Source organism: Ambystoma mexicanum, chromosome 4p (genome assembly GCF_040938575.1).
Source record: "Ambystoma mexicanum isolate Mex_15411 chromosome 4p, UKY_AmexF1_1, whole genome shotgun sequence".
NCBI lineage: Eukaryota > Metazoa > Chordata > Amphibia > Caudata > Ambystomatidae > Ambystoma > Ambystoma mexicanum.
This window is the reverse complement of record NC_090927.1, coordinates 202252079-202276814: the sequence shown is the minus strand read 5'-3', so window position 1 is coordinate 202276814 and position 24736 is coordinate 202252079. Positions and strand designations below refer to the sequence as shown.

Genomic DNA, 24736 nt, shown 5'->3' with positions numbered 1-24736 from the left:
CCCAGTAGCTCGACATGTGCCCCCATGTTCATGTGGAAAGTCATATCCACACAAAGTACAATTTAGTAGTTGACTTTTGAAACATTGCCTATTTCATTTGCTGGTGTGAGCGCTTTGAGATTGGCCATGACTTGCATCGCAGTTGCCAATGGCCGTCCACGCCGGGGTCATAATGTCACGCATTATGTGAGATCTTTTAGCAGTTTCTTTTGAAAAGCAGAAGACTTGCAGCTCTCAATTCCCAGTGATGTTAAGACTTCATTCAAGTAGCATTACAAATCTCAGTGTTTCACAGGTGTCCCTACACTCATAAAATTGTTTATTATTTCTCCCTTATTTTCAGTCATAGTGGCGTTCGAAATCCAGATTTGTGGTTTGAAATAGTCATTTAAACTTCCCTTGAGATATGTAAATATAGCAGTGGAGTCTTCAGGCATCTTATAGATGATGTCACGCACCTCGGGACCTACAGACAGCATTGGAGACCACACTTGCATTTCTCATTATAAGAGCCAATTGCATCAAGCTGCACATCAGAACCACACATCCAGCACACCCACCTGGGGCCAAGATTGTTTGAGTACAAGATGTCAAAGGGTACTGGTGCTTGTAGGGACAATGCTTCCATGTTGACATTGCCAGCACGAGATGAAGTCCCAGGACTTCATATGTTTGGAGCATCTGATATCTTGGCACTGGATAAATCATCGGAAAGTAGTAAAAGGTGGTGGATGCCTTGAACCACAAGAGACCTGTAACCTTCTTAACACTAAACCTTTCATTAAACTTTGTTAATCGTGCCATACGCCAGCTCCCGCAGGGTAGCAAAGTGGCATTCTCAGGCAACGCAGCAATCTCACTGCACTGAATCTGCTGGTGGATCGTGGATTGTAAGAAATGCAGAGAGTCACGCGTGGAGCGAGAGAGTGTTCAGACCGGTCTCATGCCCCAGAAGCAGACCGGTCTCACCAGACGGGCGGGCACTTCAAGGCAGGGCACCGGCCCCCACATGGCAATGCAGGTACAGGGACCTGCTCGTCCCCAGTGCTGCGGCCTAGCAACAGAGACACAGGTTACATGCATATGTGTTGGTGAGCACCATACTTTATTTCACTTTCCTTGCATCCATTTACCTTCTTCCTTCTACATCCCTTTTCCTAGTCCGAACCCAAGCCTTAGCCACATAACAATGTCGACTGAGTTCGGGCTTGACAGTAAGGCTCAAGGTCACAGGCTTGATCAGTGAGCTGCTGATATTGGGCCCATGCTGACTATACCCTTGATATGTGATGAGCCAAAGAGCTCAGATTTATATTAATATGCCAAGCCATGTGTGCGTCACTCTTGTTGTCTAATGTCACAACATCATCTTGGTGTAAAAATATCAGCCATCTTCCCATTCTAATGAATGGAACTTCCATTAGGGTGGGTACATGAGCTGACATGTGGGCCATGCAAGAGAATGGGAAGCACACTTTAAAGTAAGTTGCTATTTCACTTTGATTAACTTAGTATATGAGAGTGTTCCATGTAATATTTTCCTAGTTACCATTCACTCTATAATTGAAAGAAGTTAGGTGTTTGGAAAAAATGCTTACAAATAAACAAGTTCCGAGTGTGGTGGCGGGATCCAGACTCTCGCCAATTGTGTTTAGCTGTGCATAGATTTTACACTAGCGAAAGTGTTAATTAGGTGTAGTTGTTTAGTAGGCCAAATTTAAATATTGTGCATAATAGATGTAGCTATTTAAAGAAAATTGGCATTTGCTTAGTGGAAGTGGCAGCTTTGTCTTGTTTTCCTCGTTCTTTCCTCACTGCGTTTTATGACTTTATTCCCTGCTGTTGTTTTGACAGGAGCTGTTTGGTGCTGTGCAAATCACTCCGCTCAGCTCAGGCTACGCACTTGGCAGCTCTAACTGGATCATCCAATCTCATCACGAGAAAGTGTCCTACGTCTCTGGGTCTTCCCTTCTAACTACACACCCCCAGGTATGGTGGCAGGGCGTTTATTGAGCCGATGACCTTTGCCTTGATTGAATGTTCTCTGGCCAGATCATTCAACTGTATTAGATGTATCTGTTACCTTTACATGTATGTAGAGACACTGAAAGCGGGGAACAGGTATTTGGGACCTTTCTTATCTCTTCATTTCCCTCTGTGCCACAACACCATAGACTCTACTTTGTCCTCAGAGACCCTGTTCTGGACATTTGGCGTTTAAAACATTTTTATTGTGATGCAGTGGAAGAGTGATTCAGAGTGCTTGCAGGAATAGGTGGAGGAAGGGTCAGAGAAGGGATCAGACTGTGTAGGAATGGGTGGTGTTTCAGCACTCTTGTGACCTTCATGAGGTCTGGTTTCATGTGGAGCTATGGAGCAGAGGAGTCCCAGAATAAGGAGCCTTTGTAGTTGTGGCATTTTCCCCAGACGTTTGCATTTCAGCTTGCTGGTGGCCTGCAGATTCTGGGAGTCTAACTTGGTTGGCCGATATTGAGGAAGAACCCTAGTGGTGTAGCTCAAAGGCTTTGTAGCCGGCTTTATAGCTGGCTTAGAGCCTTGCAGTCAGCACAAAGTTTCCCCAGCAACCAATCCTGGGATTGCAAATTAACGCAGTCTGCTTTATCAAGTCTTTGGGCTTTCTCTAGGTGATTCATGAGTTTTGCTGTCAGCCCCATGAAGTTCCTATTGCTATAGTCATGTCTAGATGTTCCTACTGCAAGGGCCAGCACAATATTGTGTGATAGGTTAGTGACCGGAGAGGAAGGATTGGTCACAAGAGTCATATGTCAGAATCCCGTTTTAGTGTTTACATTGATTTGGAGGAATGAAAGTATGATCCACATGGAAGGAGACCCTTAACTTTAGGACTTTTAATTGAGGTGTAAGGGAGGGCCAAAATAAGCTAGAACAATATTTGCAGTAATGGCGACACAGAGCCATGTGGATGACTTGGGTCTGTGCAGTGGTACAGTCAATCATCAAGATATGAGTGTGTAGGTAGGAGATTGAGACGTGCTAACTATACCTTGAGCCATCGTGGATTTTTTCCATATCTGGTACAACTCCTTGGGTGCCAAATCACTGTGGCTGTTTCCTTGCATTTTCTTGGGGCATTGTTATGGATGGCAAGTCCCCAACCCCCAACTACCCATTGATATTTAAAAAACATATACCCTAACCCTGCACCCTCCCTAAGAATGCTGTGAAAAAAATGCGGCAAAACGACCACAGCGAGTTAGGCAAGTACCGTTTTTCCTTCTGCTCTAAATGGATGTTTTCCACGCACGTGATAGTCTGTCTACTAGCTGCCAAGGTGGTGCAAAAGCAGCAACTTGTATATTTGTATAGGATGACTGATGAAGCAGACCCCTGTGGAGCTCCGATACAGATTTTGAGTGTTGACATGAATGGTGATAGCTCACCTGGTGGGTTTGGTTGATGAGGGATAAGGAGAGAAAGCTTGCATGGTGCCCTCAGTCCCGGGGTCACAGAGAATGAAGGCACGGTCTCAGAGCAATGCCCCACTGTTTGGCATTAGGGAAGTTTAGCACATCGTCAAAGACTCAACCTGGCTTCTCACTGCTAGGAGCCTTTCAATTCATTATGAGTGCCTGACATCAGTGCGCTGTAAAAATAGTAGTAACTTACTAACATAACGTTTGCAGGGAGATTTTAGTGACAATTGTCTTGAGTGCTTTGGCTGTGGCGGGTAGAGGGGATATCAGCATTTCAAACCGAGTGATGCCCAAGGAATGTTCTAATTTCCACAAGTCTCCTGAACGTCTGAGTGATGGTTTATAGGTTGGGTCGTGATGAAGGTTATGCCTGATAATCCCAACTTGAATTATGGATGTTGACTAATGGAAGTATGCTTTTAAGGACCCCCCAGTATCTTGATGATCACGGGCTGCAAGATCTGTTAGACTCCCTGACAATAAAACGTTGAGTAAAAGAAAGTCGATGTGATGGAGAGACTAGGCCGGGTGGCAAAGCGCCTACCTTCCTGCAGAGTTATCAATATCATTAATGCAGCCCTGCTTTGGTCACATAAGAGCTTGCTTCTATCCTCTTCTCTTTATTGTCATAGTTTGTGGTTTTATTCTATAGTTTCTTTAGGAATAAGAGCTTTGAGGGCTTCTTGGCCCAGATGTAGAAGTTGCCAGGGAGAGCCTAGTAGCTTGTTAATAATAGAACTGTTGGCCCAATTTACTGAGGTATGGCAAGTAGGATGTGTAAATTGGTCTTGCAATTCGCTTCAGCTTCTGGCGAAGGTGAGTGCTGGTTTGTGGGACCCTAGTGCCCCCATTTTGATTTCCACCTAAATGAACTTCCAAGCCGCATCCCCGTGTGCCTGCCCGCTCCCCTAGTTGTCCCGCTTCCAGCGAAGCGAACCTCTTCCCCGCCTCCGGGCCCTCCCACCCCATTCTGATTGGCTGAATTGGCGTTTCTACAACACGGGCTGTGTGCCCTGTGCAATCTTGCCTCAGCTCGTTTTCTTCAGCTTCTGGCGAAGGTGAGTGCTGTTTTGTGGGACCCTAGTGACCCCATTTTGATTTCCACCTAAATTAACTTCCATGCTGCTGCCCTGTGTGCTTGCCCGCTACCTGAGCAGAACCCACTTCCAGTAAAGCTCTTCCCCGCCTCTGGCCCTCCCACGCCACCCTGATTGGCAGAATTGCCCTGGCTACCACACCGGACCGTGTGCACCATGCAATCTCACCTCATCTCGCCTTCTTTAGCTTCCGGCCAAGGGGAGTGCTGTTTGTGGGACCCTACTGCCCCCATTTTGATTTCCACCTAAATAGGCTTCCAAGCCACTGCCCTGTGTGCCTGCCCGATCCTGTGCGTTGTTGACAAGATGTTATCCCACCCCAGGCAGTGATTGGCCCAGGACTCTTCAAAGACTCCTCACACTAGGACAGCCCTCTGCCCGTTGATGTCCCTGCAGCAAAGGACCAGAGGCGCCTGCAGAGGCTGCCCCCGAGTGGTGTCTGCAGGTGTCAGCAGGGGAAGCAGATAGCCGTCAACCATCAGCAACTGACAAGGGAGGGACACTACTACAAACAGTGCAAACATCTGTCTCAGGCAACTATTAAACCACACCACTACCCCACACCCCAAACACGAAAGAATTCCCTTGGGTGCAGCAGAGAACTAAGTTCAACTCACTGATGAGTATGCAGCACTGTGAAGTATAGGCCTTTTTCTCCAGTATCTAGGAAAAGTTGAATCTGGGTGTGTCTCCTTAACTGCCATGCTGTCAGGTATAGGCCTTTTTCCCACTATTTAGGAAAAGTCAAATCTGGTGTATTTGCCCCAACCGCTACAATTAGATACATAGGCCCCATTATCAACTAGACTACAAGGATAGACCCCTACACCCCAACAAATGACTACAAGACAAGAATTGGACCAAGCCTGGGACTGCCTACTTCATCCCCAGTCAGTCCCACTGCAGTAAAAGGACACCCCAGTCTACCTCTACCCTCACCAGTTAGCTTACTACCACCTCCCCCTTCCACCTAGACAGTAGTGCGAACGTTGGCTTAAGTCACATTCAGACAGGATTGTGAATATCGGGTAGCGTTACATCTAGGCCAGATTGTGAATACTGCATAGACTGCTGTGCCCTCTGTAGACCGTTCTCCCTTCTATCCATGTAACCGTGACTCTTTAGGCCCCCTGACCCCCTCCAGGTATCCCAACCTAGGTGTGACTGCTCTGACATTTCTACCCCCATTAAGCCCTCTCCCTCAAGACAGGTGCTCTAAGTCTAGGTGTTACTGTACTGTCTGTCCTACACTCCCTCCCCATCCCCCCGCCGCGGCTATTCCAGACATCTCCACCCAATGAGTGCTCACATCGAAAACAGAAGAAATAGACCACTAAAATGAAAGAACCATGAGGGTTTACCACCCCTGGTTCAATAATTCAACAACCATAAACAAAAGAACACCCAGACATCTACACCCAACCGGGTAAACACATCAGAACCAAAAAGAAAAGGTCAATTAAAAGGAAAAGAACCATGAGGGTTTATCACCCCCGGCTCAACCATCAACTGAGGTGTCAACCGCCCACAACCCACCAACCACAAGCAGCAACAACCCACAAAAAGTCTAAACATGAAAGACCAAGAAAACCCTAATTGAAGGAGGGCGCCACCCCGGAAGAACACAACCCACAAGAAAGACAAAGAAGCCAGAACGGACAACAGAAATTTAACAAGAAAAACCCAAACTACTCAGGAAGGCTCCGACCAACACAATCCCACAACCCCGAAATATTTTACAATAAACACCCCAGATGGCCTAAGGAGACATATATAAAGAATAGAGCAAAGACAGACTACATTGCTCGCTACTTCTGGATACAACCTGACAAGCAAAAACGGCACAGCAACAATGAACCAACAGCAAACAACCGTTAAAACACTGACCCCACCAGGACACCAAATGCGAACCGACAACTGTTAAACCACCCCAACCTGGTCTCTATCATGGACAATAGTCCTACCAGAACAAGGGACCAGTTCTAATCCATTCCACTCTATACCCCCTACATCACCAAAGACTGGAATAACGGATAGGTAGATACCCAGTCTGCTACCCAGAACCAATTGGAACCAACAAACCCTGCCATAAACCTTATCAGTCTACTCGACAAAGAGACTGGCAGTGAGAAAACTGAAGATGTCTCATCCGCTAGTCCACAGAGATTGGTCATCCAGGTGGCCAGGACATGGCCATCGCTTTGGATCCAGTTCCTGGGGGTGGACCAGTGGGGGAGGATCACCTGGGTGAGGGGTCTTCGGGGAGTGGAAGTGGAATACTGGACAGCGAGACATGGTATCCCCTTCCCTGTAACACCTTTACACCTTTACCTAGGATACTCAACCCCCCCTCCTTTTTCCAACACAAACACTTTCTCACGGACAGCTCACTGTGAGAGAAAACAGATTAATACCTGAGCTGTATACCTGACATGTTCCAATACAATGGGCCGGCAGTGTCAGGCATTTACTGATCATTACACACACCTCACTTCCATCACACTTCCCCACACTGATAAAAGACGGAGCACGAAAGCACACTCTGAGCAGGGCAAAGCACACGAGGAAGCAGCAGTTCCAAGATGGCAGTTTAATACAAGGTGAAAGACGTTAAGACCGAAGAGGATTGCAAGGAGGGAAGTGCCCTTGACCTTTCAACAAGACTGTCACTTTCATGAAACTTCAAGAATAAGAAACATAGACGACTGTGCATTTGCGAGCGTGAATGAAGGAGTGAAAAGGACCAGCACCCGGCGGCCGCCCGAATCCTCCTGAAATATCCTGACTCCCTGCAACTGCCCTTGCATGGGAAAGTAGCGATTAGAAGGCAGAATATCCCTGCAAACCCCAGCTCGATTCCCAAGCGAAATCGGGGCTGTTTCACTGGCTAACTGCAAACCTCCCTGGGGACGGTGCGGGAGCCGCCATCTTGTGACCGCTCTGAACGCTGCAGACTCCCAGACCACCTGCAAACTCTGGACATCACTGAGGCTGGGCTAAGGTGGCCTGGAACCCCTGCGTTGTGGACCAACTGTCACTGCCCTGGGAGGGACCCTTGGGGACGCAACCCGTGAGGACGCCGAGCACCCGCTGGGGGCACCCAGACACTGCGTCTTTGAGGTGGCCCACTCCAGCCCATATCTCCCGCTGCCACCTGCGTGGCCGTGCCCCACGGCCCCCAGGCGTCAGCGGCCCGGTTTGTATTTGGCAGGGGAGACCTGCGGCTACTCCTGGATCTGAGGTGAGGCTCTCCCCTCGCGGCAAGCCCCGGCCCCAGATAGCTCCAACCCCACCACTGCATGAGGCGACAGGGCCTGGCACCGCGTGGAGCCTCCCCTACACCTCGCCTCACAGCTGGCTGCTGGGGCCCCCAGCGCAGAAACCAACTCCTGCATTGCACACGGCTGAGAGGATGCAGGGACTACTTCATAACGGGGGGGGTCCAGACCCCAGAACGCACCCAGTTGCCCTTGACACCACCCCAAAACCCGGGCCCTGGCCCAAGCTCACTGGAGTAGGGAGACAGCCACCAAAGGGAGAGCCACAGACATTCCTGCTCAGCCATCCTGCGACTCCCCACGCCCACGTCATCTCCTGTGTAACCGCCCTAATTTATCAGGTCTGGCCTCACCTGCTGGACCCCCTGTAATACGCAACTCGCCTGTGCACAACGCACCGCAGCACATTCAGATGCGGTTGGGACTTGCAGCGACAACTGTGCCCTCCCTGAAGGCGTAACACCTACGCCAGGGGGCCATCACTCCAAATTAGCCTGATAATCTACCTCAGGCCCACGCCCACCAAAGGAGAAGGGGCCAACATAAGAGACCCCTACTGTCTTGACACGGTGTCCCCCGCGGGATGCCCGGGCAGCCTTGGGAGCGAGCGACGAAGGATTGGCCTATGCACCACTGAATACCTGCGGCACATCTCTCCATGACATTCATAGTCTCACCCCACTGCTTGGTATCTCACAGGGTCCCGACCAGGCAGGCAAGAAAGACCAGTGCCACTTCCTAATTGCGTCCCACACCACAGTGAGAAGGACATCTCTCGGCTACTGACCCAGGGACTGCAACAGGCACCCTTACCAGACGACATTCTCGACTGCGCAACAAACACAATGGTTAAGGACAAGACCAAAAGACAGGCCCTGCAAAGTAAAATGGACCTTTCACGGTTGGCGCTCCCCCCTAGATCCACAACGCAAACCCCTGCCAGTGAACTACCAAAGTGACGGAACTCAAGACTCTGCTATCTCAAAAAAGGTGGACCAACTCGAATACTGCGTAGAAGACAGTGAAGGCAGGGCGAGACAGAACAACTTGAGGATCTTCGGGATTCCGGAGAAAGAAGAGGGCCCTAGTGTTGAACTCTTCCTAGAGGACTGCCTTGCCCATCTCTTTGCCCCCATAAAACTCTCCAAGTTCTTCTCTATTGAAGGGCACACAGGGTCCCCCAGACAGCCCGTCCACGGAGCCCCACCACAGACGATCATTGCACGTCTCCTAAACTTCTGGGACAGATGGGCCGCGCCACTGGCCCGTCACCTATAATGGATACCGCTTTGGGTTTTACCCAGACTATACCAAGGAGGTCCAGAAGGCCCGCCAGTCCTTTGATTCTGTGAAGAAAAAACTGCAAGCATGATCTATCAAATATGTGCTCTTTTTTCCGGCACTATTGAAAGTTCATCACAATGGGGCCACCCACCTGTTTTATACACCTAAGAAGGCATGGGAATGGCTAGACACTCAAATCCTCAATGAGACCGGACCACGCCAATTACCGCAGGGAACAACTGGACGGAAGCCAAGGACGGAACATACTTCACCCTGCCTAACTCCCCCGGACCTGGAACCCGGGGAGGCACCACAGCAGGGAGAGGGAACTACAGAACACGGATAAAGACTGCCACACTTTGATCCATGTGCTGCAAAAGCACTTACCAAAGGGGTTTGTTACAAGCGGCCACTGCCTTTAGGAGGTGAACTTCACCAACACATTCCGGGCTACCCCCCATAATGGTTTATGTTTCTGTTAGATGCCCCGTTGATGCTTGGTTCAGGTTACAGGTGCTTCTTGTTGGGGGGTGGGGGGGAGTATGGTGTGGGGGGCTCAGGGAGATGCTCTTTTCGGAAGCCACTGAAGCGATTACTTTTACTGCTCAAGGAAGGGTATTGGTCAGGACCATTTGGGGTTACACCACAACATTGTGAGGACCGGGAAGGGGTCGATGCAGGTGACCTTGCTCTTCTGGGTAACCAGGGGCCTACAACAGGATCTAAAAGGGGGTCTCCCCCACCCCCATGGGGGGGGAACACACACACTGACACACACAGACACACACACACACACACACACACACACTCACTCACACACACACACACACACACACACACACTCACACACACACACACACACACACACACACACACTCTGACACACACACTCTGACACACTCTGACACACTCTGACACACTCTGACACACTCTGACACACTCTGACACTCTGACACTCTTCACGTGGAACGTAAACGGGCTGGGCTCTGGGGTGAAGAGGCGGCTAGTCCTCCAACAACTAAATAGAGACTCGCTGGACATAGCTCTCCTGACCGAGACGCACCTTATGGGCACAGAATACAAATTCTTCAGGAAGTCCAACTATGCAACCATTTTTCACACTGGGTTCTCCACTGGTTGATTGGGCACCATGATCCTCTTGCACAAAAGGGTCACATTCCAACTGAAAGTGCTCCACGCAGACTGGAGGGGGCACTTTGAGGTCGACACTGGTGACATTGGGAAGGCCTCCTGGGGTATTGTGGCAGCCTATGCCCCCCACGCCACTAACGCACAAATTCCTTAGCGACCTCCAGGAGGTAATGATGGGGCAACTGGCAGACAATTGGGTACTGGGCGGGGACTTTAATGAAGTGATGGATATGCGTAAGTATAGAACACACTTGGCTAATAGGAATCCCGATACAAACACTAAGCTCCACTCCTTCGCCACGGCACTTGGGTGGGTGGATGGGTGGCGTACTCTTCACCCCACAGACCCCGGGTACTCCTTCTCCAATGCCCATAGCTCCATGTCCTGCATAGATTATTTCTTTGTCCCCCAGGACATGTCACATACGCTGAAAACCGCCACCTACCTAGCCAGCGGCATCTCAGATCACTCCGCCCTTATGCTTACTGTGAAACAGACTCAAATTAAACCCCAATCCTCCTGGAGACTTAATGCATACTACCTGGGTGTCCCCAAGGTGTGTCAGGGCTTTGTGCAGAAAACCACTGAATACAGCTCTCTCAACAAAGGCTCGGTAGCCAGCCCCACAACACTCTGGGAGGGATATAAGGCGGTGCTCAGGGGGGAGGCCCTCTCTCTGGTTTCAACGCTCCGTCTGCGTCAAACCCTAGAAATCTCTGAAAAGGAGTGGGCCGCAGCTGGGGCTGAGGAGGAATTCCTGACTTCCGGCACTCCGGAGTCCAGGGAGGCGATGATCACGGCCCAAGCAATCTTTTTAAGCACCTGGCATTAGACATTGCTAGGACTGCTCACTTGACCATGCACACCCATATTTACGCCACTGGGGACAAAGCCGGCAAGGCCTTGGCTTGGTTTGGCTGGAACGGCGGGGAAATGCACGTGGGCAGGTCAGGGCCATCCAAGGGGTCGAACGAGACCTGCTCCACGAGGACGCAGACATAGCCAACGCCTTCACAACCTTTTACAAAAACCTCTAGGGAAACCGCACCCGCAAGGGAAACCCTGCACTGCCTGGACTCAGTTGAGCTCCCCAGGCTCTCTGCGGCTCAGACTGCAAAGATGGAAGCAGAGGTCACGGAAGAAGAGGTTGGGGACTCTGTGGTGGGTCATATGCACTCTTATGTTGCCAAGCTCCCGCACCGACGGAATGCTCCCACATGACCTCAGACAGGCCACCATTGTTGTAATTCCCAAACCCGGGAAACCCCCAGACCTCTGCGCTTCGTATAGACCCATTTCACTCATTAACGTGGAGGCTAATATCCTAGCCCGGGTCCTGGCCAACAGAATGCTGGGGGTCATCCGCTCCCTAATCCACCCAGACTAATGCAGGTTCATGCCGGCTAAATCCAACAGGATGAATCTGCGAAGGATCTACTTCGCAATTAGCCAAGCTTCCATCATCTAGGAGACTCTGGCTCTGCTCGCAGTAGACTTCGAAAAAGCTTTCGATTCAGTCGGGTGGACCACCCTATGGGATATTATGAGCCACATGGGGTTTGGGCCCAACTCCATGGCGTGGGTCAAACTACTATACAATGCCCCTGAGGCGGGGGTGCGGGTGAACGGGATCTCCTCCAGACCCTTCCCTCTGGGCAGGGCAACCAGGCAGGGCTGCCCCTTCTCCCACCTTCTTTTTATACTGGCCATAGAGTACCTTGCAATCCGGCTCACGACGTCTCCAGGTGGTCTGGGTTCGCGTGGCCCTGGGGTGGGGAGGACCGGGTCGCACTCTATGTTGACAACCTGCTCATAACTAATGCAGGTTCATGCCGGTTAAATCCAACAGGATGAATCTGCGAAGGATCTACTTCGCAATTAGCTAAGCTTCCATCATCTAGGAGACTCTGGCTCTGCTCGCAGTAGACTTCGAAAAAGCTTTCGATTCAGTCGGGTGGACCACCCTATGGGATATTATGAGCCACATGGGGTTTGGGCCCAACTCCATGGCGTGGGTCAAACTACTATACAATGCCCCTGAGGCGGGGGTGCGGGTGAACGGGATCTCCTCCAGACCCTTCCCTCTGGGCAGGGCAACCAGGCAGGGCTGCCCCTTCTCCCACCTTCTTTTTATACTGGCCATAGAGTACCTTGCAATCCGGCTCACGACGTCTCCAGGTGGTCTGGGTTTGCGTGGCCCTGGGGTGGGGAGGACCGGGTCGCACTCTATGTTGACAACCTGCTCATTTAAATGAGCAGCCCTAGGTTCTCGTGCCCTGAGATCACCGGAATCCTCTCCGAATATCAGGAGTTTTGTGGGCTCAAAGTTAACAGGCAGAAGACAATCATTTTCTCGCTCCAGGGTGGGGCTGACGCGATTCTGCGGCACTGTCTCTACTCGGTCTCCATCCAGAGTTCCGTCTACCTCGGCATCCGGGTGACCCCTAATTCCGATGATTTTCTGTGGCTTAATCTTCAACCTGTGGTGAGCCGCAGGTGAATGTCCTACACGCAAGAATTCAGGTGAAACCCACATCCATGCTGTACCAAGTGATCACTGCATTTGAGGCTCGGGAATTAACCCATTTGCGGGAGGGATGGGAAAGGTTGATAGGCCCCCCGGAGTCAGAGGAGTGGGTGGAGGCCCTAATGTTCCCATCCGAAATAGGCATGGATGCCAAACAAAGGCTCATACAATACAAAATACTTCACCAGGTCTATCACGCTCGTGCGACAATGGCTAAATGGGGGCTAGTGGAAGACGCTGACTGTCCTAAATGTCGCAGGGTGACGGGCACCTTTTGTCACATGCTGTGGGAATGCGAGGTTATACATGGATTCTGGGCTGAATGCATTCATAAATTAATGCGGTCCTGGATAGGCCGGCACAGCTGGAAACTAAGGCTGCACTGCTGGGTGTGTGGGGAGATGGTGAACACACAGCGGAAAAAACATTCCTCGCCATTGCGCTGGGCCTCACTAAAAGACTCATAGCCACCACGTGGGGTGCGCCTGATGGACCCACATTGAGTAGATGGACTAATGAGATGGACAGATGTGTGTCCCTGGAGAAATGTATATACTCTGTCAGGGGCTGCCCCGATAAATTCTTTAAGATATGTGGTAATTGGACTGGCAACGCATAACCGGGTGACACCCAGTGCACTACTCAGGCACAAGCATTGGCCCCGTTGCTACCCCCCGGGAAACTCTCCTGCTCCTTCCTATCAGGAACTGTGTAACCCAATGATGGAACTCACGCACTTTATGATCACCCGAACTGTCAGTGGTCGCCGTTGCACCCATCTGCTCCTCGCTTCTTGTTTGACCAACCTACTGCTCTATTCAGTTTTATTCAATGGTTGTTTGTTTGAGGGATCGGAATGCCCGTCCGTGCTTGATGTAAATCAATAAAAATCAAGGCGGAAGAATCCTGCATTGTGTGTCGGTGGTACCCGGGGCTCTTTCGCGTCGATAATCAAGGCAGGGAAAATTGTGTGCCGCTGTGGTACTGTCCTTGGCTCCTACAACAAAGCAGCGCCGGTGAAGTCGGCACAGCCGGTAAGTTGGGGAGACTAATACCAGACCGGTCTGTGTTGAAGCCAAGGCTGCAAGCGGCAACATTGTATAGAGAAAACTGAAGAGAACAGTGTGTGAAGCGTTTATGGCACGCAACGTGAATATAATTAAACAGCAGATTTTTTTTTTATTTGTTTATAGTTCAAAGAACCTTTACAAAATAGCACATTAATACAAAAAAAAAAAAAAAAACAGAGAAAAGAAAAAAAAAAAATTCAAAAGACCAAACAGAATACAGAACATCTCATTAAAATTATAAAAGTAGCACAAAGCATTAACACAATTTCTGTATGAGAACAACCCAATAAAAACAAGATTTTAACACTGAAATAACGAAATCTCTTTCTCAATTACTTTCAAAAACTCAACCAAGGCAAAGATTAATGCTCTCTCATTTCCTTGCATCAATCGAGTCCAAAGAGATATCATACAATCTTCGTAATTTATATTTATGAAACGTAGAAAATGCTTTGTACGTATATCTCTAAAATATGGGCATTCTAAAATTAAATGTTTTAGGGTTTCCTTCTGTTCGGTACACCTCGAAAAGCGACACTTAGTGACGCCTAGATTAGTTCCTACAGTTCGCCAGAATTTTGTTCGTTCAAGGGTATGAAATTGATTTAATCTAAATCTCATGTAATACATTCTGATTTTATTACACGGAAACAACGCTATATAATCACAACAATCATCTCTTTTGTGAAGGAATTTTGCATATTCCTTATAGGTACTCAAAGTTGATATTTCATCTAGAGTTTTACACCAGTCGTTCGCAAACAATTTATGTTTAACATAGTTAGGACGTATAAGCAAATCATCATTATCGGTGCCCAATTTATTTAAAGTTTTAGCCATGGTTTCAAGGTAGCTGGTGAAAGAACTGGATGTGCAACCCTTTGTAAATTCAAAAAGATCCTGATATAAAGAATTATCAGGATAGTTAAGAATTTTGGAATAGTTTGAGAGAGCCCGCCAGGTAAACCTAGTGGACAAGGAAATCAGTCCCAACTCATGTCTAATGACACAGTTCGGGATTGATATAGATAAACATAAAGCTCTCTTCACTAAAGTACCCTGTATGGAATCAAGTTGCCTATGCAAATTACTGACACAAATATCCATGGCATATAGAAGAATAGGCTCAACCTTCAATGTAAGAAACTCTAATAGCGGAGTCATTGAAAATTTACACAGCTTATGAAAGATAAATTTCATCTGGCTTAATAGTGGTCTGGCTTTCATCTTTATATATTCCACCCATAAGTTTATGCTATTCGCACTGCTCAGGCGATATCCTAGATAAGTAGATTCTTGTAGTTCACACAGACGAGTCCCCCCGATATTCCAGTTGAACTTTTTGAGTTTCTTATTTGATTTAAAAATCATTATACATGTCTTGGATGGGTTAGGTCGAAGATTATGTTCATACGCAAAATCTGTGAATATATTTAACTTAGCCTGAAGACCAGCAGGAGTTAAATCGAAAAAGATGAGGTCATCTGCAAAGGCTAACCAGTGTATTCTTAGTGAGCAAAGCCTTGCTGGTATCGTGAGTGTGGATTCCCAAAGTTTATCTATGTCAGAGAGATAAAGATTGAAAAGCAGGGCTGCAAAGTTGCAGCCCTGTTTTAAACCAAGATGAAGTTGCACTGGTTCAGTTAAAGAACCGCCCTGAGTTAGACGAATTCTACAAGATGTATTGGTATGGAATTTCTTGATCCAATAGATCAAATATTCCGGAATTCCAGACTTACGCATTTTGGTCCATAAAACATTGCGCACAAAAGTGTCGAACGCAGAAGGCATATCAAGTTGCATTTAGTGTTGTTCCCATTTGACGTCTAAATCCCACTTGGCATTTCGAATATATCTTATAAGTTGCTAGATGTTTATCAAGCTCATAGATAACTAGTATAGCGAACACTTTTGCCGCCGCATCTGTTAGCGATATCGGTCTATAATTCTCGGGCAATCGAGGGTCACCCTTTTTATACAATGGAATAAGAATGGAAGTAACCCATGAAGACGGGATAGTGCCACTCACTAAGATACTATCAAACTTAATTTTTAGGATCATACTCCAAAAAGTTGGATCGGACCTATATACGCAAGATGGAATCCCATCGGGGCCAGAGGCACGAGAATTAGATAGTTTTTTGATGGCCCACATAATATCAAAAGTAGTCCATACAAATTGTATATCAGTAAATGGTAACTCTACTTCATCTTGGTTTGTTGCAAAGCGTTCTGGTAATTCATATTTTTGTTTAACATAAGCTATCCAAGTTTCAGCGTTGATTAAAGATTCATTACATAAATCCGCCGTATCCCCTTTTTTTAGGGCAGCCCAGATATCTCGGAAATTTCTACTACAAATAGCTTTGATCATCTCACAATTTTCTTTGTTATATTGCTCTATATGTACTCCCTTTACATTAAATTTGTATTCTTGGATTATATTCTTTTTTAGTAAGTGAAGTTTAGCAGGTAGTTTCGCTAATTCTAGCTTTCGTATATCACGATTTTTATTTCTTTTCAGAATTTTAATCTTATAATTAAATCTATGTTTGTGATTTGTCGCAATAGAAGCTTGTTTTATTCCAAGTTTTATAAGAGTTTCTCTGATACACTCATTTATCATCTGATTTAAACATTCTATAGAGTATAATTCCGGCATTAAAGGATTGACCTCATGTTTTAGATGGTTTGAAACATTCTCCACTAATCTCTTACATAAGGTAGGATTACATCTAAGTGATATATTTTCTCTTTTCGTCTCTAAGGCTTGCAAGCACTGATTAGCATGCCATTGATTCGTGACCATGGAAGTGTTAAGAGTAATGGGGGCATGATCACTATAAATAATGTCCCCAATTATAACAGATTCAATGCATGGTAACAACAAATCAGAGACGCAGAAGAAATCAATCATTGATGTAGTATCTCCCCTTTTCCAAGTATAATTGTTAGAATCCATAGCGAACTTCACAAACGACATACCCCAGTCATCAAAATAATTCCGAAATGTAGTTCCTCTCTTAAAGCTATTTGAATTTGCCTGTTTGTGGTCTTTATAATACACTGGTGTTCCAATACAATGTGAATTAAAATCACCACCCATAATAATGTCTTATTCGGGGTAAAGTGTTGACGCTTGGTCAAAACAACAATCTATATCATCAAGTATCTCCAACAATTTATACTTCAAATGATTACAATATACATTCATAACTAAAATAATCCTTTTGTCATGTTTGTTTAGATTCAAGAAGACCGCTATAACATGAATGGATGAGTATACCAGAGTTATAGTGCAGGCGATGGAGTTACTGACAGCAATTGTTAACCCAACAAAAGGTCTTCCTTCAACCCCTTTACTAGCTGGAGAACAATATGAACAATAATCAGGGATAGCAAGTGGTTCGATTTTCATTGTTTCTTGAAACATGAAAATTGATGGCAATTTAACAAGAGTGGGCAGCCAAGTCTCAATGTTTTTAAATCCACATGAGTTCCATGACAGTACTGTAAGTACTGTCTTATCCTTTACTTATGAGGTAAATAAGTTAGGACTTGCCGCAAATATCGTTTTCATTAGTGGTTCAATCCACGCCATTTCTCTATTTGTTCGAGCAGTCGTTAATAACTGGGAAATACACATTTTTTGATGTCCTGTGCTAGATGACAATTCTCCATTTGTATTTTGCTCAGAAAGTACGGATTTTTGATTATCAAACAAGAATCTCCTGCCAATTTTTCATCATTAAATGTAAATAGCAAGAAACCCATTTCATGTAGTTCCCTTCTAAAAGACCAAATAAGTTTCAGCACATGTTCAGAAAATAAATGACATGTCATACGGTAATTATTAGTTGGAGCCAAAGAAATACAATCGATATCACTAGACGCAATTATCCTCAATGATGGAATTGTATATAGAAGATCCAAAAAATATCTTCTATTAATACGTGCATCGCCTAGAATTTCTTGCTTACCTTCCAGGCCCAACATATTAATGCATTTCTTACTATTTACCGTAATGTGGCAGGGCAAATGTCCAGTAATCTTACCCTCATTAGCATTTTCTGAACCATTTAACTTTACCATATGATCATCTAGATTCAACACACTTTTCAAATTGATGTGGGTTTCATTATGATGCCTATCTGCAAGTTCAGATGAATTAAGTTCTCTGCATAAAGGGATACTTACAAATGATTGACAATACGAGTTGGGCTGGGCAATATTTTTATCATCGCATTCTTGGGACTTCAAAAACTGGTTAGTTATTTCAAATGGTGGGATACTAGCTTTTAAGGCATTAAGCATAAAATCATGCACATTCTTTACATCCTTATTTATACAAGGCAAAATTTGCTTAGTTTTTTCGTTAATATCACCAGTCATCTCACATGATGGGGTCCCACTTTTTTGTATGTTCATCGTAGACTCATAAACATTGATTACATCGTTATTTATGCATGGTATTAGTTGAGTATTTTTTTCATGCGTATCATAAATGTCACTATTACCTTCTCCCAAATACTGATGAGGTAAACTCTCAATATGCAACTGTTTATGAATAGTGGTAAGCTTTCCTCCACCATTTTGGATAACTGGTGCATTACCCATTGTCATAATTGTATCAAAGACAGGTTTTTTTAAGATTTCAGAGTACAAAGACGGGGCCATTTTAGGCAATACAACAGAAGAAGATTTAATACCTTTGTTCAATACAATAGGAGAATTATGAGATTGTCCATTTCTCTTTGATGTCTGTTTTCTACATACACTTTTAAAGTAGGTCGGCAGTATTTTTTGAATTGTCTGTACTTCTATTTCATCTACAGTTGTTTTAACGGGATCAGTTGGAGTATCAGGTATAGTTAATGAGTTTACACAAGTTGAATGTACTTCAACATTAACCATTTTAACATGATTGTTTGAAGTAGAAGGCTGTATTGTATCTATTGTCTTTATCGCCTCCATATTCTTTGCCCCAAGGTGTGATTGGCATTCTACAGAAAGCTGTTCCACATCAATCACATCTTCTCCCCCACTTTCTGATATCGCAGAGATTTCTTTTTTTGATTTTTTCATTTTTTCATTGGCGGATCTCAGTTTTTTTTCAGCACGTTTAACACACCGTTTTTGATTTTTGCGAAATCTTCTAGAAGAGTAGCCTATATAGTCAATGTCACTATCGACAATACCATCATTGTGTTTTCGTTCTTCTATGAGTTTAATTAGGACTGAAGGGCTATCAGCAGTATTCCCACTTATCTCTGGTAATATATTAGGGGTTGGAGGTTCAATTTTATTTTTAAGTTCAACTATTGTAGAGCTGATAGATCCTAGTTCACCTAGGAGCAAGTCAAATCCTTTAAAGGGTTGATTGGCAAAACCTTGAAGAAAAGAGTCATTGATTTCAGTTTGTGTGCTTTGTTCATGACAAATGATAGCTTTGGCCTCATTGGGATTTTTTACCCCTACATTAAGCCCTTCCAAAGCAAGAATAAATCCTTCCATCCTTGTCACTTTGGACATAATCTCATTCATAGAATATTTTATATCCCTTAATTCTAGGTGAGTGACATCATGTCCTTTGTCCAACAGATCCAATATCCGAATTATCACTGGGAAAGTGAATGGTTCTTGGTCTTTGGAAATAGGGGATGAATTAAGTTCACTCCCAATATTTTGTGAGTATGGAACATGGAGATCAGGGCTTATAGGAAGTTCCAAGTGAGCGGCATTATCTAAAGCTATATCATTTGCAGGTGACAATGGCAGATGTAAGTTTGATGGTAAATATACATCAGAATTATCTGTATTCAAATGCGAATCACGATTTTTAGTTATTAGTGGAGTCAATAAACCGATAGATAGCCTAATACGGGAGTCCGAATCAGCCAAAGTTTCGAGATCTAGATTACTATTACAAGGCTGCGATTCATTAGTAGTGCTTGGAGACAAGTCATCAGGCTTTTTTGATTCTATATTCAGATCAACCGGATGTCTTGTAATATCCATATCGGCAGTACTCATGGAAGATGCCCCATTATTAGTTTGGTCGGTAAGATTCGAGGGGATCGCCATTTCTGAGCATTTTCTGCTCCTCAGACCACAGGCCATCATATATGATGACAAAATAAGTGCCCGATAGAATAACTCACACTTTTTTAAATTATTTTTATAATGATCACAGAATAGCTATGGATTTTAAATAGCAAGATCCTACCTAGAATACAATAGAGGACTCTACAAGTGTACTAACATAAAAAAAAGAACCTATATTTAATCCAAGATTAATCCACGAACGCCCTCCCGCTCACCCGAACAGCCAAACAGCCTTAGCACTTCCCATGAACTTCCGGATGCGCGCGCGAGATGCGCGGGCACCGGAGATGATGTAGGGAAGACGCGATCTGCAAGTGGGCGGGTCGGAGGGCGGAGCTAGGGGGAAAGAGAAAAAAAAGAGAAAGAAAAAAAAAAAAGTTGGCACGTATCTACAAAGAAAGAAATGCAGAAGTTGCACACAAGTCCAGCACAAGTCCAGCAGATCTTACTAAAGATCTAAACAATAATGGTTAAGGTGTTTCCACACACCTCGCGCTTCCTCTTGCCGACGGCTTCACTCGCGGCATGTGACGAGGAACAAAAGCGAGGAAAAACAATCAGATGCAACTTTTATCCTTGAGCAGCGGTCCCAGCCAAACAGCCTTAGCACTTCCCATGCACTTCCGGATGCGCGCGCGAGATGCGCGGGCACCGGAGATGATGTAGGAAAGACGCGATCTGCAAGTGGGCGGGTCGGAGGGCGGAGCTCGCGCTTCCTCTTGCCGACGGCTTCACTCGCGGCATGTGACGAGGAACAAAAGCGAGGAAAAACAATCAGATGCAACTTTTATCCTTGAGCAGCGGTCCCAGCCAAACAGCCTTAACACTTCCATGCACTTCAGCAGATGAGTGACTGAACTTTGAAGCCAAGATACAATACCGTAGACGGTGGTCCGGCGTCATGTGGGTCCTCAATCAAAAGTCTCTTGTTAGGTATCCAACTGAAAGGTGGCAAATGTAAAAAGGAAAGGAATCGTAAAATCAAAGTGGTCCTGCAACGGCCGAGGGAGACTAATTTTGTTAAAAGGGATCTGAGCCCGGTTGAGGGGGATCCAGGGTGAACCGTGAGTCACTCGAGAAAGAATATCCTACGAACATTGTAAAGAGGATCTGAGCCCGACTGAGGGGGATCCGGGGTGAATAGTGAATCACCTGAATTGAGTACTTGTGAAAATCTAAAAGAGGAAAATAACTTATTGTTTATTTTGTCGCATCGAGTCCTCTGAATGAAGGCATAGAGACTTGGGCACAGAGACTTGGTCACAGAAGGCCCTGGGGCTACTGATTGAACTGTATCGTCGTGCTAACAAAGCCAGCGACTGTGCTACGCTCGAGTGAACCGCTTGCTGAAAACGTGGGGAAGGGACGCCAACGGCCTGAACATTCTGACACATCATTTTGTGAATACTTTTTTCTTTTTCGTAACACTGTTTCCCACACTATTTACATTTAGAGGTAAGGATTGGCAAAAGGTTTATAAGTATAGGCCCCTTTAACAATACACCAATAGGACTGCGTTATTATTATTTGATGGTCGTAGCTTGCTCCCATCTGTAGATTTAGGATTAGATAGGTGTTTTTCAAACCCTTTTTGAAGTCCAATAAACACCCTTGATCTGTGGTCGCTTGTGTTTGTCTTACTGTTGAAACCATGCCTTCCTTACACTGACCAACAAAGAACCACACCGCCCGATAGGCTCAACCAGGGAAATACCAGCTGGAACAGAACCCCAACCAACAACACACGGGGCAGAACAAACAATACTAACAACACCCCAAAAGGTAAATCAAACAAACTACACTGCAGCCTCCTCAACGTTAGATCCATGACAAAACACTCAACAGAAATCAATGACCTCCTAAGCGAAGGAGGCACAGACATGCTCTTCATCACAGAAACCTGGCTATCGGACAACTGTAAAGCAATCACAAATTAAGCAATACCTGACAGTTATAAATCAATAAACGCCAACAGGTGGTGGAATCACAATTATACACAAAGAACAGGTCTGAGCATCATGAATCATCACAACCAACGCAGAAGACTGACTCCTTCCTCATCAAGATGGAACCCAACGACCAATCCAACATAGTATTCCTCCTAATCTACTGACTACTGTCTTACAACTCCAACTTTGTAACAAAACTAGCGGATGATGCCGCCATGCTATCAACCCACCACAACAGCCTAGTTACACTGTGTGATTACAACATATGGTTTCGAAAAAGAAAACGATTTCACATAAAACTCTCTCAGCGCACTCCTGGAAACTTTGCATTTCAAGCTATTAGTAAATGGATCCACACACGACACCGGACACACCCTGGATGCAATTTTCTGCAGGGAAGGACAATTCACATCCTTGCCACCAACACCAAGGGTATGGAGCGACCACCACATAATACCATTCTACATTACTTCCCGAACCTGCCTACTGGCCGGGAAGGAAGTACTCCAGACAAGCAAGAAAATAAACTGGAAGAACTAGGACCTAGAAGCCCTAACAACCCTTCTACATTTAACCGTACCTAGATAAATGGAACCCACTGATACAAGCATAGATACAACAGAAGACACACTCAACAATTGGATCGCCGAGACCCTGGACCATTTAGCACCAGCCAAAACATTCAAAGCAACATCAAATATATTGGCAGCAAAATGGTTCACTGAAGAACTGAAGGAACGCAAAAAGAAACGCGAAATGGAAAACAAATGGAGAGAACAATACACCTGACAAAATAAAATACCAAAGACAACTCAAACTGTACAAATCAACAGTCCTCATTAGTTTTACTACACCACAAGAATAGAATCAGCAAACAATTCTCACAGAAATAACTTTTCAAAACAATGAAAGAGATAAAAAATAAATCTTCCTGCAAACATTCTGCCACCTCGACTGTGAGAAACCTGAAGGTGTCTCCCTGACGATCTGTCATCCACGTGCCCAGGACACGGCCATTGCTCTTGGATTCAGTTCCTGGGGGTGTACCAGTGAGGGAGGATCACCTGGATAGGGGTGTCATGATGCCTACCCCCGGAGCACCAGGCCAGGCCCAGCACCCCCGGGAGCAGGCATCACGCCCCCGGGTAAAAGCCCAGCGGCCCTTTATAGGGGCTCTTTGGACTCTGTCCTGGCGCCGTTGGCGCCAGGCTCATGTTGGACATCAGTCCTGGCGCCATAAGCGCCAGGCTCATAAGGGGAAGTGTTTGGTGCATTTACCTGAAGCAGACCATGCTGCACACTCACCTGATGCAGACCATGCTGCATGAAGAACCAAGCCAAATGAGGCTTAGGAGGAACTATTTTTCTGATGGAACGATTTTGTTACTTGGGTGGGGCTGTGGAAGAATACTCACCTGGAACTTCTTCCAAAGCTATTTAAGCCACGCCCGGACAGCCACACGTGCTTCGCGTTGTTCTGCATCCCAGCAGCTGAACGCTCACCGTGTCTGCTCCTGCACCTGGACTCCAGCCACGCCCGCCTCGAACCTGGAACACCTGTAAGGGAATAAGAGAAGAGAAAGGTGAAAACCAAGAACTTATTCAACCTTCTTACCTGCATCCGGAATCTTCACGCCAGCGTTCCTGAAGGAAGACTTCCATTTAAGAGCACTGCGTTGCTCGCTGTAGCGCCGTGCTTCACTCACCTGTTCCCGAGACGCCGCCCGGCTCCATCGCGGCTCTCAGCACCGGTCGCCACATCTCTGCACCTAGGGGAGAGAAGAAGAGACAAAAGGTGAGCAAGGGAACACAAGAGGAAAGCCGAATTTTCAGCCATATACTTACCGGCTTTTCTTGGTGAACCATTCCACATCTTGGGTCGGCGCCGCATCTTTGGCAGGTACCGCACCCCGGCCCCTATGGGAAAAGGACATTTTCAGCCATATTACATACCGGCTTTTCTTGGTGAATCATTCCACATCTTGGGTCGGCGCCGCATCTTTGGCAGGTACCGCACCCCAGCCCCTATGGGGAAAGGACAAAAAGACATTACTGGGGAATTATAAAGACATTTAGAGGGGTCGCCCTCATCACTAACTCACCTGATTTTACCACCGGCAATTTAACCCCTCAACGCATCGCCTTTGTTCTGCACCTGAAATAAAGGACAGAAAAGACAACATAAAAGGAGGCTCACACTTGAACTTTTGCATCTTCATACTTACGGCGTATTGCTCAGAAAAGTCAAGTGGATGTGCCAGTGCCATTCTGAAAACCAGTGAAGTAACTGGACGAACGCGCGCCCCTGCACCAGAAGCAGGATGGAGAGTTCATCCTTCCAAACCATAAGGTGAGCTTAAACCGGGGCTTTTGGAGGAATCGGAGAAGAACAAAGGGGGGAAGGGGAGAGCAAGCACACTATTCGGCAGACAGTTAATCCCCTTTCTCATCTGCAGAAGGATAATCCTACGGGCCCGACAAGCAAGATTTGGGGGTCTTGTTTAATCGGTGGTCCGAATTCTGCGCATCACGCTTGAAGAGGCCACAGCAACCCAGACCAGCGCCTCCGTGGGAGCCAGGTGAGCGTTACAAGGGGGTCCTCGGGGAGTGCAAGTGGGACTCCCCCTTCTTATAACACCTTTTCCCCATCATTCCACGTAGGATACTCAAACACTCTATCCCCCTCCCCCTTTTCCGACATGAATACTTTCGCACACCATGAAGAACGACGGGCAAACACCAGAGCCTTTACCTGACTTGTCCCAACACAAGGGTTAGGCAGAGTCAGGCAATTGACCAGAATCACACACACCTGGCG

The 24736-nt window shown here is 46.3% G+C and overlaps 1 protein-coding gene across 2 annotated transcripts in view; it reads left to right on the top strand.

Annotated features, from left to right (window-relative positions):
- The window catches only part of INTS9 (integrator complex subunit 9), a 1072683-nt gene that overhangs the window by 530804 nt on the left and 517143 nt on the right, over positions 1-24736 (top strand). For both annotated transcript variants that reach the window (XM_069605700.1, XM_069605699.1), the window contains one exon: positions 1855-1989. In XM_069605700.1, coding sequence (XP_069461801.1) covers positions 1855-1989 — 135 coding nt within the window. The remainder of the gene's footprint in view (positions 1-1854; positions 1990-24736) is intronic.